At 41.7% G+C, this 15745-nt stretch overlaps 1 protein-coding gene across 3 annotated transcripts in view; it reads right to left on the reverse strand.

Annotated features, from left to right (window-relative positions):
• The window catches only part of pdlim7 (PDZ and LIM domain 7), a 143675-nt gene that overhangs the window by 13459 nt on the left and 114471 nt on the right, over positions 1–15745 (reverse strand). For all 3 annotated transcript variants that reach the window (XM_078550776.1, XM_078550777.1, XM_078550779.1), the window contains exon 5: positions 11907–11986. In XM_078550776.1, the coding sequence (XP_078406902.1) occupies positions 11907–11986 (80 nt within the window). The remainder of the gene's footprint in view (positions 1–11906; positions 11987–15745) is intronic.

A 15745-nucleotide genomic window follows, 5' to 3' on the forward strand; every position in this document is an offset into this window, starting at 1 on the left:
CAATGACAGAGAAGGAAAGGGAGGAAGTTCTACTGGAGGGATTACCAAGAGTTAAAAGCTAAATTAAAAAGTAACACCTAAAGGATAATAATCTCTTACTTCAGCAATATGTTCATTGGCATTTGGGAACAAACAAATTGAAAAGTGAACGCATGGCTAAGGGAGAGGTGTGGGAAAGGGAAGCTCAATTTCATTGGCCAGATTTAAATAAAAAAGGATAAGAGAAGAGTTCAGGACATGAACAGCAGGTGAAGGGGAGACTAAAATAACTAAACAACAGCAGGACTGACAAATCAAAAACATGTTAAGTTAAATGGTGTGAATAAAACAGCATTAGGGAAAAAGAACAGGTTCAAGTCTCCTGTCAAGTGAGAGTTTATATACTAAAGCACAGAGTACATTAAATAAATGGGATGAATTAGAGGATCAAATAAGGGATAGCGGGTATAGCATGGTGGTTATTACTAAGACATGAGTACAAGCTGGTCATGGTTGGAAGTTATATACTTCAAGTTATATGGTCTATCAAAAGATTAGAGCAAGGAAAGGGAACAAGAGTAGCCTTATGAATTGAAAATACTACTGCAATGTTAGTAAGAGAAGTATGGGAAGGGGAAGAAAGAATCCAACCATCTCCCCTTTACCTTCAATGGCATTACCATCGCTGAATCCCCCTCTATCAACATCTTGGGGGTTGCCATTGACCAGAAACTGAACTGGACTAGCCATATAAGCACTGTGGTTACAAGAGCAAGTTAGAGGCTAGGAATCCTGTGGTGAGTAACTCACCTCCTGACTCCCCAAAGCCTGTCCACCATCTATAAGGCATAAGAGTCAGGAGTGCACTGGAATACTTTCCACTTGCCTGGAGGGGTGCAGCTCCAACAACACTTAAAAAGCTTGACACCATCCAGGATAAAGCAACCTGTTTGTTTGTCACCCCATCCACCGCCTTCAACATCCACTCCCGCCACAACTGATGCACAGGGACAGCAATGTGTACCATCTAGAAAATACACTGCAGCAACTCACCCAGGCTCCTTTGTCAGCGGCTTCCAAACCCACGACCTCTACCACCTAGAAGGACAAGGGCAGCAGACACATGGGAACGCCACTACCTGCAAGTTCCCCTCCAAGCCACGTGCCGTCCTGACTTGGAACCATATTGCTATTCCTTCACTGTCATTGGGTCAAAATCCTGGAACTCCCTCTCTAACAGCACTGTGGGTGTACCAATACCATATGGACTGCAGTGGTTCAAGAAGGCGGCTCATCACCAAATTCTCAAGGGCAATTAGGAATGGGCAATAAATGCTGACCTAGCCAGCGACGCCGGTGAAAGAATGTGTTTAAAAAATTAAGAGCTATGTAGAAAAGCAAAACACCACAGCTGCCCTAAATCGGAAATAAAAACACAAAATGCTGACAATGCTCAGCACACTGAGAAAACACTCAAACTGGGATTCAGGATTTCATTGCAGGCAAGTGAGAGGTTATCCATTTTGGAGCAAAAGGAAAAAGGATACACCAGAGAGAAACAGATTAACATTACAGTTCAACGACCATTCATGAAAAAGATCACAGACAACAGGGCAGAGCAGTCAGCAGGCTGCCTCCACCTCCACTGTGGATGCACCAAGGCATACTGGTAGAGTTAGGAAGATCAAGAAATATTAGGAGCACAATAGTGGCATGGCTGTTCACTACACACATATACTTTCCACCAATGCAAATAGAATTGCACCCATTCCACATCTCCTCTTGTGTATGCCTCCTCTGTATGCTGAGTTGTGTTGTGCATGATCAGGTGTCACATAATGTTCCCTACTCCTTCTTATCACAGATTTTGCATCATGTGTTTCTGGTTGACGTTATGTGCAGCCATCTCATCACAGTGTGTGTCCCTTCTCCATTCATTCCTGACATCCATTCATTCCTCACCCTCAGTGTAAAGTGTGCTTGAACCAGGCATCTCGGTGACATGCATTGCAGGTTCAAGTGATGTTCATTCTTGGCTGAGACCTTGACTCGTCTTCATTGTGGAAAAGTGAAGGCATAGTGTAGAAGGAGAGATGTAGATGCACATGGAGGAGGGTAATTTTTCCTTGAACTCCATGCTTTCTGTCATCCGTGAGGGTTGCAATCTATAAGCTCAATCAGAGTTTGTGTGCACTCCTGCTAGCCTTGCACCTTGTCGACTCCAAAAGTGTACATCTGCTAAGCTGACCAATGAGTGTGCACACTTTCCCACCTCAGTGTGCCGGTGCTCTGTCCCTTGTAGGCACAATTTTGTCCTGGTGCTCAAAGCTACAGCTTTAACCTTTTTGCAGCTTGGGGTTGTCTGCGAAGGCTATTATCAAAAAGAAGGGATGCAGTGCTGGCCGATTCATTCTGCTTAGCCTCCCCTCCCCTAAACACTCACCGACCTCAGTGATGCTGCATCCATATGGAGGTGTGTTGCTGTCAATGGAACCGTTGAGCATAGTCTTGATGCTCATATGTTAGCTTAACGGGAAGATAATGCTCAGGTCAGAAATGGGCTAAGAGCCAGGATGTAATGCAGCTGATTATCAAAGCAGCAAAACCTTGAGGCCTCCATGGTGTATCTGTATTTTCGGGGTCACAAGGGCCAGGGCTGACCATGATGGGAAACTGATTATGTCAAATAGGAGGCTTTTTCATGTCTGTCAGGCAAATGTGTGAAGATGGTCAACATGAGGTAATCTATGTCCATTGAAAGGTCAGGCTAACTGGAGCCCTGCATCCCTAACTGAGAGTGGAGAGTCTTAATGTAATAGGGATTAAGGTAACATTGAGGGCTGAGTGCCTGAACAAGCATTAACACCCATTGAACCTCACCTGCCTTGGCCCAAATCTGGCCTGGCAGCATCACCTTTGAAATGACACATAGGGCGTTTTTCCGTTGCTGGAGATGGATTTCCTTGAGGCATTTTGTCAGGCTGAAGGTATACTGCCAGGATTCCACTGAGGACTGCAGTGCAACGCCTGTCTCTTGTCGGCTGCTTTAGTGACTGAGATGCTGATGAGATGCTTGAAGAGACAGCACCTTCTGTCATTAATGCCGGAATGACCTCCTGCAGTTGGTTCCTTATCTCAGCAAGGACTTGACTCGTCTTCATTGTGGAAAAGTGAAGGCATAGTGTAGAAGGAGAGATGTAGATGCACATGGAGGAGGGTAATTTTTCCTTGAACTCCATGCTTTCTGTCATCCATGAGGGTTGCAATCTATAAGCTCAATCAGAGTTTGTGTACACTCCTGCTAGCCTTGCACCTTGTCGACTCCAAGAGTGTACATCTGCTAAGCTGACCAATAAGTGTGCACACTTTCCCACCTCAGTGTGCCGGTGCTCTGTCCCTTGTAGGCACACTGGTGCTCAAAGCTGCCCCGAGGCTTCATCATCCTCAAAGGATGAGGACATAGTGAGCAGAATGTGCAAATACTCAACCACCAGAGGAAGAGGATGGCTGAGAAGACTAGACATGCAGGTGCTGATGTGGGCCCATCATGGAGGGCACTGGTCTGACAGGATAAACACTGCTATAATAATATAAAAGCAAAAAACTGCGGATGCTGGAAATCCAAAACAAAAATAAAAATACCTGAAAAAACTCAGCAGGTCTGGCAGCATCTGCAGAGAGGAACACAGTTAATGTTTCGAGTCCGGTTGACTCTTCAACAACAACATAAGTAAAAATAGAAAAGAGGTGAAATATAAGCCGGTTTCATCATCCTCCTGGAATCTGGTGGCTATGAGCGCCTCACGTGAACACCTGCCTCACCTGGCCCATGTTATGGCTTCTTTCCTTGCAGGCTCAGCTTCCTAGACCTCATCGGCCTCATCAGTATTAATGTCCTCCTCATCTGAGGAGGTGTGCAGCTCTTCCACCTCCGCATCAGGCAATTCCACCCCCCTTTGCAGTGCCAGGTTGCGCAGGGCACAGCAAACCACGATGATCCGAGAGACCCTCTGGGACTGCACTGCACTGGAGTGCTCCACCAGATCTATTGAGGCATCAGAATTGCATCTTCAGGATGTCAATGATCTGCTTTACCAATGTCCATGTGGTGGAAATCGTTGTACCTTCCCTCAACTGGAGTTTGTGGCAGTTGGATGGGCATCATCGGTCACGTCCTTTGCGGGTAGCCTTGGTCACTGGGGAGCCAATCCTGGATGTTGTGTGGTCTTTGAAGATGTCTGGGACCTGCAATCTACTCAAGGTGTAGGAATTGTGGCAGCTTCCCAGATATCTCGCACAAACTTGCACAATGTGTTTCTGATGAACACAGACCAGCTGCACATTGAGTGAGTGGAAGCCTTCGCTGTTGAGGGATTGCATTGCCTGTTGCCAGTGAGCTGTTAAAGCCACATGAATGTAGCCGATGGCACCTGTGGGAATCTGGAAATAGCAGCAAACCCAGTGCTCTGGCTGCCTGGCTAGCTCGATCTCTAGGGAAGTGCACGTAATTGTGGGCCTTGGCAAAGAAGGCGTCTGTCACCACCTGTATGCACTTGTGGGTGAAAGTTTGAGAGATCCCACAAAGGTCCCCGGTGCAGCCCTGGAAAGGACCACTCATGAAGTAGTTAAACCCGGCAGTGACTTTCAGAGCCACTAGTAAAGGATGTCCTCCCAGTCCCCACAGCGTCAACTCATGGAGAACGTGGCAGACGTTAGCTACCAGATCCCTGGACATGCTAAGGTGTCAACGACACTATCTCTCGCTCATCTGCAGAAAACACATGTCTCTTGTACACCCTTGATCTTGAGAGGAGCCTACGCGCAGTATTTCTGTGAGCCTTATCCTCTGGGTTCAGAGGGGGCCCTGTTGCTCCTTGCTCATCAGGGTGAAATGCCTCCCTTTGGCAAGTCTGGTGCCATCGTAGCACTCTTCTCCACCTTTCCTCCTGCCTGCATGCGATGATGCAGCAACATTAAATGCACCCTCCATAGATTCTCTTTCTGTCGCTGACTCATCAGTAACAGTAACAAGGCATGGTTACAGTCTGCACACCCATTAGCCAGTACAATCTTGGCCATCGCAATGACCACTCTCAGTGTCACACTATGCTCCCCCTGTCACCCACCCCAGGCCCCATTTCAGTAGGCCGACTGCTGAGAGATAGATTTAGCCAGATGCTTGATGTGCTACATTTATTTGAGGTGATAAATTACTCATTCAGTGGACTCTTTGACTACATCCTTTGGAACACACATGAGGGCACATGCTCTGTGATGGGATGAGGTTCTTTTTGGGGGGCCTGGGAGTTCCTATCTCTGAAGCTGGCAGCTGCAGGGTTCTGAGGTGGGGCTTCTAAGAGGCTTCTCCTGTTTGTCCAGGTGCCCTCTTTTACTGGAGTCATTATCACACTTTGGGAATTACCACGATTGGTGCAATGGTTCACTGCAGGGAGATCAATGATTGGAACACATCGAAATTAATCTCACATGAAAGCACTATTACATTGAAGGCTACAGATTGGCTCTACTTAGTTATTTGGCTCTACTTAGTTATTGAGATGCCCCTAACATATCTCAGCTATGTTCATTCCTCATGTGTTAATACAGATTCTATATGGGCACGCCTTTAATCGGCCCCCCCAGTGCAGTGATCTAATCCTCCCAGACTCCCTAACAGCCTCCCCAACTACGTCTTTTCTTAGTTTCACTTTCTGCTGCACCATTGCTTGAGGCTCCAAGATGGTGGTCCTCCAGTTTTATTACCAGACCAGCTTCGAGCCTCCCTGCGTGACCGTGGAAATCTATCCAATCACCCTGGAGCAGTATAATGTTTAGGTTTCCCTCCCTCCTATTAATCTCAGTCTTCCCCTGTAATCCTTGATCCCATTGTAATTGTGGTTGATATCCCTATGTTACTCCCAAATCGTTTGAGGTGGATGTGCCTATGTCTAATGTAGACCTTAAACCCTCCCCATCTTGAGGCCTACTGTACCATCTCACATAGGGGCCTCCCCCCATGAGACCATTGAGTGCCCATCCCTATACTACCTGTTCCCGATCTACAGGCTGCAGATGCGTTCCCTGACCTTAACTGTACAATCTGCAGCCGAGTACTATTGCAGAAAGCCCCCGGACCGCCATGCAAGAGGTGATGACCACACTCTGCAAAAATTATGCTGGGCATGACTGACAGGCCCTCCCCCTCCCTGGACTGGGACAAGGACAGTCTTTGGAAGCTCACCAATGTAAGCTGAAGCGCTCCTTCACTCTGAACACTCCCAATCTGGCCCCGACTCACTTATGTCCTGCTGTAAGAGACTCTCTCCCAATTCTGGCCCTGCGGATGCTTCCCACCTCCCTCCCCGCCGTCATGCTTCAAGTGCCTCCTTCCCCTGTCTGCAGCCTCAAACCGCAGTCATGTGTCTGAGTACAACGTTCCTCAGCCTCCCCATCCCCCTCCCCCACCCCAGTCAAGCCCTTGCCCTCCAGCCCCTTCCCTTGCCTCTGTCTTGTCTTCCCCCTCTAGTCATGCCCTTGCCCTGCAGTGCATTACAATGCACCCCCACCTTACCGCCGTCTGGTACATAGCGTCTTGCCTCTGTAACCCCCCCCTTGAAAGCGAAGTGGAGCTGCCTGTGAAGCCGGTGCAGAGTCCGAGGTGCCGTGAATGTATTTAAATAGCATTCCTGACATGGCATGTCGGGAGGGCAGGGACGGACAATTGCAACCTATTTTTACACTAATGGGAAACTGACTTTTTTGCTCCCACGATATTTTTGCCACCCACCATTATGGCCGCCATGGGCGGGACCAGAAAATCCTGGCCCATATCTGAAGTATGCGCTGTTCTGGGTACCACATCTTAGAAAGGATATGCATTGTCCTTGGAATGAGTACAGTGCACATTCACCAGAATGTTACCAGAGTTCTAGAGGTTAAATTATGACGAGAGATTGCACAAACTGGGCTTGTATTCCCTGGAATATAGAAGCTAAGAGTGATTTGTTTGAGGATTTTAAGATTCTGAAAGGAATTGATCAGGTATGTGCAAAGAAACTTTGACCACTGGTGGGCACATCTCAGACAAGGGGACATAAAGTTTAAGGTCACTCGGGAGAGAAATTAGAAAACAGAAGGATGATGGAAGTGTGGAACTCTCTCCCACAAAAAGCAATGTTCACTCAATTAGTAATTTTAAATCTGAGATCAATAAATTTTAGTTATCCAAGTGCATTAAGGGGTATGGAGCCAAAGCAGGCGGATAGAGTTAAGATACAGATCAGCGATGATTTCATTGGATGGTGGGCAGAACAGGTTTGAGGTGCTGAATGGCTTATTTCTGTTCCTATATTCATCTACACTGCTGCTGCAAAGCAACTTAAGTCAAAATTTGCTGGATGACAAGAACTAGCAGTTTTAAAATGTTAACTACTGGGGGATACTTTAATTCAATTTGTGATGATTGAAATGTTTCAGTTAAGAGTAACGTCCTTCTTCATAAAAGGTGAGCTCTATAGCACCCATAGGTGGATGGGAATGTAGAAATCAAAACACAAGATCAGCCATTATCTTATTGAATGGCGGAGCAAGATTGAGGGGCCGAATGGTCTACTCCTGTTCCTATTTCTTATGTCCTTATGTTCTCACCCTGTATGCTTCAAGAGAAATGGTTGCAACTTAAACAGCCCAATTGCAACTTAAACAGCCCAATGGCAACATATTGCAGTGGTTTACTTCTGTTTTATCACATTCTGAACTTTGGATTACTAATTTACATCAACCACATATAAATTTGCACGGTGGTGATGGACAGAAGACTATTTGCGAAGCTGCTCATCAATCTACAGGAAAAAAGTGTCTTTTGGAAGAAATGTTTTAAATTCTTGTAAAATGATTTTCTTTTGTTTAAGTATTGCACTTCAAGTTTTTCAAGGCCTCACTACTTCTCTGTGTTCTCCATTTGTAAATAAAGCTTATTTTTAGCCTGTACATATTGATTCATGTGGTGTTTTTCATTTATTGGAGAAGACTGGAGAACTTGGTATGCAACCTAGCTGATCACTGGTGAACGGGATTATAATAATGTAATTGTTGGTCCTAGGTGCAGTCTGCCTGAAGTATCAAGTACAGGGGCACAGATTTCCATATGCTGGAGTTTTGGCCTACTTACTGAAATATTTGAGCTAAATATTAGGGTCTCTTCACTTTACATAGTAAAGGTTAAGAACCAGTTTCACTAACAAATTTAATGTTTCAGCTTTACTTGACATAATATAACAGTGCTTCTCAACTGATCAACTTGAAAAAGGAACTAAGATGCTCAATTCAAATATGAGCGTGCTGTGAGTTTACAAAATTCTGCCCCATGAGAAGTAAACTAGAAAACCTCTGAAGTTGATGAAGGAATAATTAATAAGGGAACTGCATGAAAATTATTATACTCATAGCTTTATTAGCATAGCTCTGTATTATTTATATTTTAACTATACCACAAGCTGAGAAATTTTGAAAGTGAAAAATATATAACTCCTAGTATTCACTTATTTACCAACTGTTTTAATCAAACTATTTGGCTCTAAAGCCTAAAATTAAGGTATAGCACTGCCCTCAAAGGCAAAGAGGATCTCATGGAGATAGAAGACAAAAATAAATCTACAAAAATCTTAGTTCCCATGATATTTATTTAAAATATTAGGACAAGTGGAAAAATTCTTAAAGATGTAAGCCATGGGAGGGGATTGGCTATAAGAGTTGCTTGAAACACAGAAACAAAAAAAAGAGCAAAGGGATCTTTTTAAAAGTAATAAACCCTTTGTATTGTACTCAAGTGTTGGGAGGAAGTTAACAAGGACATTGATGAGCTTTGAAAAAGAAACACAAATGATTCCAGATAAGGACTTAACATATGAAGACAGAAACTCAAAACACAAAACTTATTTAATTGGCAAGGTCCACCAGTGCAAAATAGCGGTTTTGTATACTTCTGTCACCGCTCCCTTTATTATTCATTAGATAGCACATTGATATAGCTACATCTTATGTCATGACAACTTCACATCCCAATGCACATCCACAGTAAATACTTTTTTTTTGTAGTCATATACAAACACAATGTTTACGTGAAAGGAGTATGAAATCTGGAATCACTAATCAAAATCCAATATTGTGAAAAGTAAGCAAACTTATTCAAACCCTTGAAACACTTGGCCAGTATTGAGTTTTTTTTAGCTCAATGCCCCCTGCCTTTCTGTCCCCCAAGGGTTTAGATTTTCATGTATAACAACAGCCTAGAACATATAATTTATCGGCATGATTCTCTGCCATTTAAATGCCTACATTAATGGTTGATTCCAAAACTGTCCAACATTTGTAATAGTAAGCAACTTGGTTAGAAAGGGGATTTCCACAGTAAGAAAGGATAAACTTTCCCATTCTGAACTTGGCCTTCTGCACTGTACTAATGGAGCTCAATGCAAACTTGAGAAAGAACACCCTTATCTTTCGGTTAGGCACTTTACGCTGAATAGTGTTATGATGTGGCAGGTGGTAATTGCCAAGCTGACCAACCCAAAGGGAAACTTGGTCAAGCTATCACAACAATTTGCAATTTGTATTTTTATTATGAGAAGGTATGTATACTGAAGTCAGAAGTAAAGATTCCAATACCACTTTTGGAGATTTTAAATATTAACTTAAACATTTATTAACAAAAGAAATGAAAACTTAAACACAGACGATTACAGTTACACAGTTAAATTTAGTCTGACAACATTTCCCAAAAGATTTCTGCTTAGTTAGACTCACAAATAAACACCTTTTTCCAGGCAACAGTGCCTACAGATGGTTAATCTATAAAACATTCAACAATATTACTGCAAGGCACCCACTGGTGCTATAGGGGAGGTCTCTCAGAGATTCTTTCTCCTCTCACTTGACAATGGAAATCCAAGGCTTGTAACAAAACCTTGCTTTCTGTAGCAACCAGCCACTTCTCTGGGGTGGCTAGAGGCTGTTTCTTTCACAGGCCTGTCTTCACACAGCACACTCTGGCCACCCCATACAGCTTTCAAATCTTTCCTTAAATGTGTTTTTTCTCTTTCATTTTTAAACCCTTTGTTTTAAACTTTCTTTGGAAGTTTCCTTTCCCAGATTATAAAAATATTTAATGTTGTCTTTAGGGCCATCACTTTCAGGAAAAATAAACTTAATAACTTTGCTTTATTCATTTATGATCTTTGTCAGCTGTAAAATTTCTTTTACCCTCTCTTTGAAATTCAACAGCTAAAAATTCAACTCATTCATCTCCTAATGCAAATTTCTATTCATGTTGCATTTACATGCATCCCACCTTAGCTTGTCCATTTCCACTTCAAAATACCTGCTTTTACACCTAACCCTTTGATGATTTAAACCTTGCAGTCTGAATGTCTTCAGTTTAATTAAACTAGTCACACACAAACATACACACAGCCCCCACAAGCCTGCTTCACAGAATCCTGCAGTAATATTGGAAAAAGTGATATTTTCTTTACAACATCGACTTCAACAATTTCAGATCGTAACCATTGTTCCCATCTTTTTGACAGCAAGTGCTGATAATTATTCTGCTATTGCCATTTCAACTCCACTAGACCTATCTTTTGTTTCTTTGCATTTCTTATTCATTCTGCATCCTGCCACTGAACAACTAAAATGGAAATCAGAAAATCAACTCCCACTTGGCCGCTGGCATAAGTGTTGTTTCTCCAATCGCTTAGGTCATCACTGTGTGCCCCCAAACCTCAATTACTGCTCCCCCACTGCTCTCCACACGGCTCTCCTCGTTCCCCTACCTTCTGCCACTTTTGCTTGCCCCTCACCTCCGCTGCCCCCTGCCACTTTCACTTGTCCCTCACCCCCGCTGCTCTTCTCGCTCCCCACATGGCTCTCCTTGCACTCCTGCCCCCTGCCACTTTCACTTGCCCCTCACCCCACTGCTCTCCTCACTTTCCTCCCAGCGTTCCCTTCACTTCCACCTTTTCACTCTCTGTTGTCCATTCCAGCAGCAACCCAGCTGTTAAGGCAACACTGAGCTGGGACAGTGCCTGCACTGGAAACTCCCCCTGTAGGATTACCCAAGTTAACTTGGAGTTGCAGTGTTTGATGTAGCCTAATGCCTAGGAAGTCACTGGCCAGAATTTTACGGCCCCGTCACAGCGGGAATGGGGCCATTAACGTGACGAGCCATTCCAAACTCCATTGAATTCGGCAGGACTGTAAATTCCCGCTAGCATAAATTTCCACCCACTGTCCATTACATCACAGACCCTGACACAGCAACTGTATATGTGCAGGAAGAGCTCCCTCTAGTGTAGCAACACAAATAAATGCAGCCTCTCTCATTCCCACTCTCTTTTGCTGGCACAATTGTCCCTTTTGTTATTTAGTCTCTCCTACCTTCCACACTACAGAGACCTTCAATTTTTTTTAAAAAAACTCTCCTCCCTGCCTCTGCATTTCTTCAATCTATTACATCTCTAACTTTTTTCTAGCTCTGGTGAAAGGTCCTCAACCTGAAATGTTAACTCTGATTAGCTCTCCATAGATGCTGCCAGACCTGTTGAGTATTGGCAGAATTTTCTGTTTTATTTAATCTCTTTAGTGTCACTTCATCTGCATGAAAGTTTAACAAGACCAGGTTTGACACTGGAACAAAAACTAACGCAATAGATTGGCAAATACCTATTTTCTTTACCAAAGAAACCAATATTTGGTTTACTCTTAATAATGCTTCACGGTGATGAACATTTAAAAAAAATTAAACCTGACTAGTCGCAATATATTTTGATTTTAGTATAAATTTGGGAAAGTTATAGAATTGAATTGGAACTAATTAAAGGTAGTCAGAGAAAGAATAAGTGATTTAAAAGCTCAAAGGTCAATATTACCTGGATCTTCATAGGTCTTAGAGGTGGGCTCAAGTGCGGAAGCTAGGTCAAATGATCTCCCTGCAGCACCTGTTTCAGGGCTAAAATAGCAAAAAACAAAACACAATGTTCATCACTTAATACTGAAATCGATGATTATTTTGGCCGAAGTATATAGACACACAAACACAAGTTCTAAGACAAAACAGCACCTAGGTAGCGGCAGCAAATTTCCTCAGAGATGAATATGATCATGTAGTAAGTTTCCGAACAACTAATATTATACTATCAATTGAGATGCACATGCATCAGTAAAACAGGGGATTACTGTGGTAGAGCTAAGTTGTATAATCTTAAAAAATTTACGCAATGTAAAAAAAATGGCAATGCTGGATAAATGGGAACGTCCTCTACTTAGCAAGATAACAGCATTCAGTTTGTCTCTAATCTGAGTTATACTCCCTGGAAAAAACACAAAAATATTAAGTGAATGCATGGGCAAATAGGAGAATAATAGAATAAGATAAATATAATATAAATACAACAGAAAAATGAATTGGCAGCAATTACATAAACACAAAACAGAGAAAGCAAAGGGAAAAAGCTGAGCAAGGAGAAAATAAAATAAAAAAACAAAAGGAAGATGGCGTGTGAAACATAGACAAAGAGAAAGGGACAGCCTTAGCTCATAAAAAAAATAGCAGGAGCATGCACTAGAGAATGGGAGAAAGAGCAAAGTTGAGAGCAAGTTATACAAATGTATTTAAAATGTAGCCTAGACCATAAAGTAGCAATACTAGTTACAAAGAGTAAAGCAGTTATAAAGAAAACTACAACTATATTTCAGATGTTTGAATTTTCCCCTAAAAATCATACGCAATTATTGCATATTTGATTGTTGACTCATTTACTTCTTATTTAATATATATTAAAATATATACACATTTTGTTCTATTTATATTCCCAATGCTTGAATAAATTGCTAACAGGTTGATTTGTACAACATCGGATATGAATTCTTTACCTCAATTACAGCAGGAGCAAGGAAAAATAAACCATTAAGAGGGCCAGGATTAAAACAAATTATTAGAGTTTTAATGAAAGAAGAGCAGGTTCAAAAGCATTGATGATAAAGCAACCTGAAAAGAAAAAGGCCCAAAAGCTAAAATTGTCAGGCAGAAAAGAGCTAAAATGCAATAAAACTAACTATTCATATTACCAAAACACACACAAATCCAGCAATATGACTTTTCAGCTAATTTTGTTTGCTCATCTCTTGAAGGCACAATCTCATACTGGGGTTGCAGATGAGGATTGCCAGCAGGGATGCAGTGGTAAACAGCCATCACAAAAAGAAATTCTCATTAATTCTTTCTGTCCACAAACCCAGACAATGGAAATAAACAGTGGCACCTTTCTTATCAATCTCTGGCTAAAAAGAGCTGATTTAGCACAACCCGTTAACACATCTGTAACCACTCTTGCATGCAAATATCACACTGGGCAGCACATTTATCCAGAGTCACTGGGAGATTGAAAATGAAAATTTCTATGTAATGTATCATCTGTAATCCATGGTTTAAATAAAACTAAATAAAGTCTACACCAATACAGGATCAATGGTAGCGACCTCATGTACTTTTCTAGTATTAAAATACAAACTACACCCCTTTCCATCTCCACACTCTCCTTTCTCTCCCCTCCCACCCCCCCAAAAAAAACATAAATTATCCAGATCTTGTGATAATGGAGTAGAGGATGATATCAAAAGAACTGCAGCAAACAATAATATGCACAGAGTGTACAGTGGCCAAATAAATCTACAGATGGACAGTAAGCATTTTCTTGATTTAGCAACTACAGCAGACACAGCTCTATTTTTGCGTTCCCCTAAGTTTTCTTGCCAACGATGCATCCAAGTACCATCTGTCCTCTATATTCAGCAAATATAATTCAGTCCCATTTCCTGACATTAATGAGGTAGAATTTCCTGTAGCAGAAAATTTACACCTGTTTGTATGCAGGATTTGCCAACGTCAATTTACACTAAAATTTCCTGTGTGCTTTATTAGGCTATGCCAAGTGTTAAAAAGTGATTTAAATGTAATTTTGGAAATGCCCCCTGCTTCCATAATATATCAGGTTGTTGCAACATCGTTCAACTCTCATTGAAATCTGATTTTGGAAGTGCTCAGCTCATTATTAAATAATGTTATGTTATGGAATAATAAATGGTTAATCAAGTTTGAACCATGTAAAACTTTAGAGTTTACACGGGTATTTGGAGATATTTGATTTGCTAAAAGTGCACTAAAGCATTAAGGAATGTAAAAATGTACCTTGTGTTTACCTTTGTTCTACCTTATCCTAATTAAATTGTTGGTATTTTAATTAAAATGCCAGACATGTCAACACACTATAGTATCTAAGTCTTCAATTCCTATTTCAAATTAACAGTTACTAATCTCCTCTCAGGAGCAATGTCCTAATGAAAAGTATGACGTAATATTAACTTAATTCAATAGTCACAAGAAAATATACATTTATTATTAAACTGTTTCTATTCTGAATGATAAATTATATGCCTTGCTTGTAATCTAAAATTGTTTTATATAACACTATCCTCCATAAATTTCACTTCTCAAATATTAAACACTGTAACTACATTTTGCAGTTGCATACACAACTCCAAACTAAACATGTGCCAAAAATCATCTGGTAAAAATAAAAGCAAAGTTGCCAACTTTCTACACAGCTATTTGGGTTAAATTAAATGAATTTGGATTTTTAAAAAAAATATACATTTATGTTTAATCTTCAGATGTATGCCTAATTATTTACAATTGTATTTTGTTCGAGTCAATATCTACCTCGATATATATTTTTCTCCATGATCTTTATGCTGGAATCCAGATAATTAATTTCAGGTTTTGTTGTCTTTGATTGACTTGACTTGACTTTGCATTCTTAATGGAAGTGTTAATCTGATAAACTACTTGGCAACTGCATCAACCATCTCTCGAATGAAATGCTAGTCTCATTAATAATGATCGGGAAACTACCGGATTATCATAAAAACTCATATGGTTCATTAATGCCCTTCAGGGGAGACGTTGGTATAGTGGCAATGTCACTGCGCTAGTAATCCAGAGGGCCGAGCTAATGCTTTGGGGACACTAGCTCAAATCCGACCACGGCAGCTGGTGGAATTTAAGTTCAATTAATACATTTGGAATTGAAAACTGGTCCTAGTAATGGTGACCCTGAAATTAACATCGATTGTCATAAAGACCCATCTGGTTCACTAATGATGGTAAAGGAAAGCAGTTGTCTTTATCTGGTCTGGTCTACACGTGGCTCTAGATCCACAACAATGTGGTTCTCTCTTAACTGCCTCGAGCAAGCCATTCAGTTCAAGGGCAATTCGTAATGGGCAACAAATGCTGGCCTTGCCAGCAATGTCCACACCTCATGAAAGAATAAATATATTTTTAAAATCTGCCATCCTGACCCAGTCTGACCTACATATGATTCCAGATCCAGACAGTGGTTGACTCTTAGTTGCCCTCTGAAATAATTTAGCAAGCCACTCAGTTGTATCAACCTGCAAACAAAATAGTAAAATCGAATGAACCATCTGGCATTGAAACTCCAGAAACAACAAAGGCCAGTTGACAGTGCAAAGAGAGAACTGCCTCAAAGACTGTTCAAGCAATAGTTTAACATGGTTATACTACCAAATCATAACTTACAGACAACGTCCCAGAGTCCTGCACCACCATCACTGGGTAGGTCCTGTACCACCAGCAGGACTCACCGACCAGAGGTGGCAGCACAGTGGCATACAGTCAGGTGGGGCT

Source organism: Cetorhinus maximus, chromosome 10, assembly GCF_964194155.1.
Source record: "Cetorhinus maximus chromosome 10, sCetMax3.hap1.1, whole genome shotgun sequence".
In the NCBI taxonomy this organism is placed as follows: domain Eukaryota; kingdom Metazoa; phylum Chordata; class Chondrichthyes; order Lamniformes; family Cetorhinidae; genus Cetorhinus; species Cetorhinus maximus.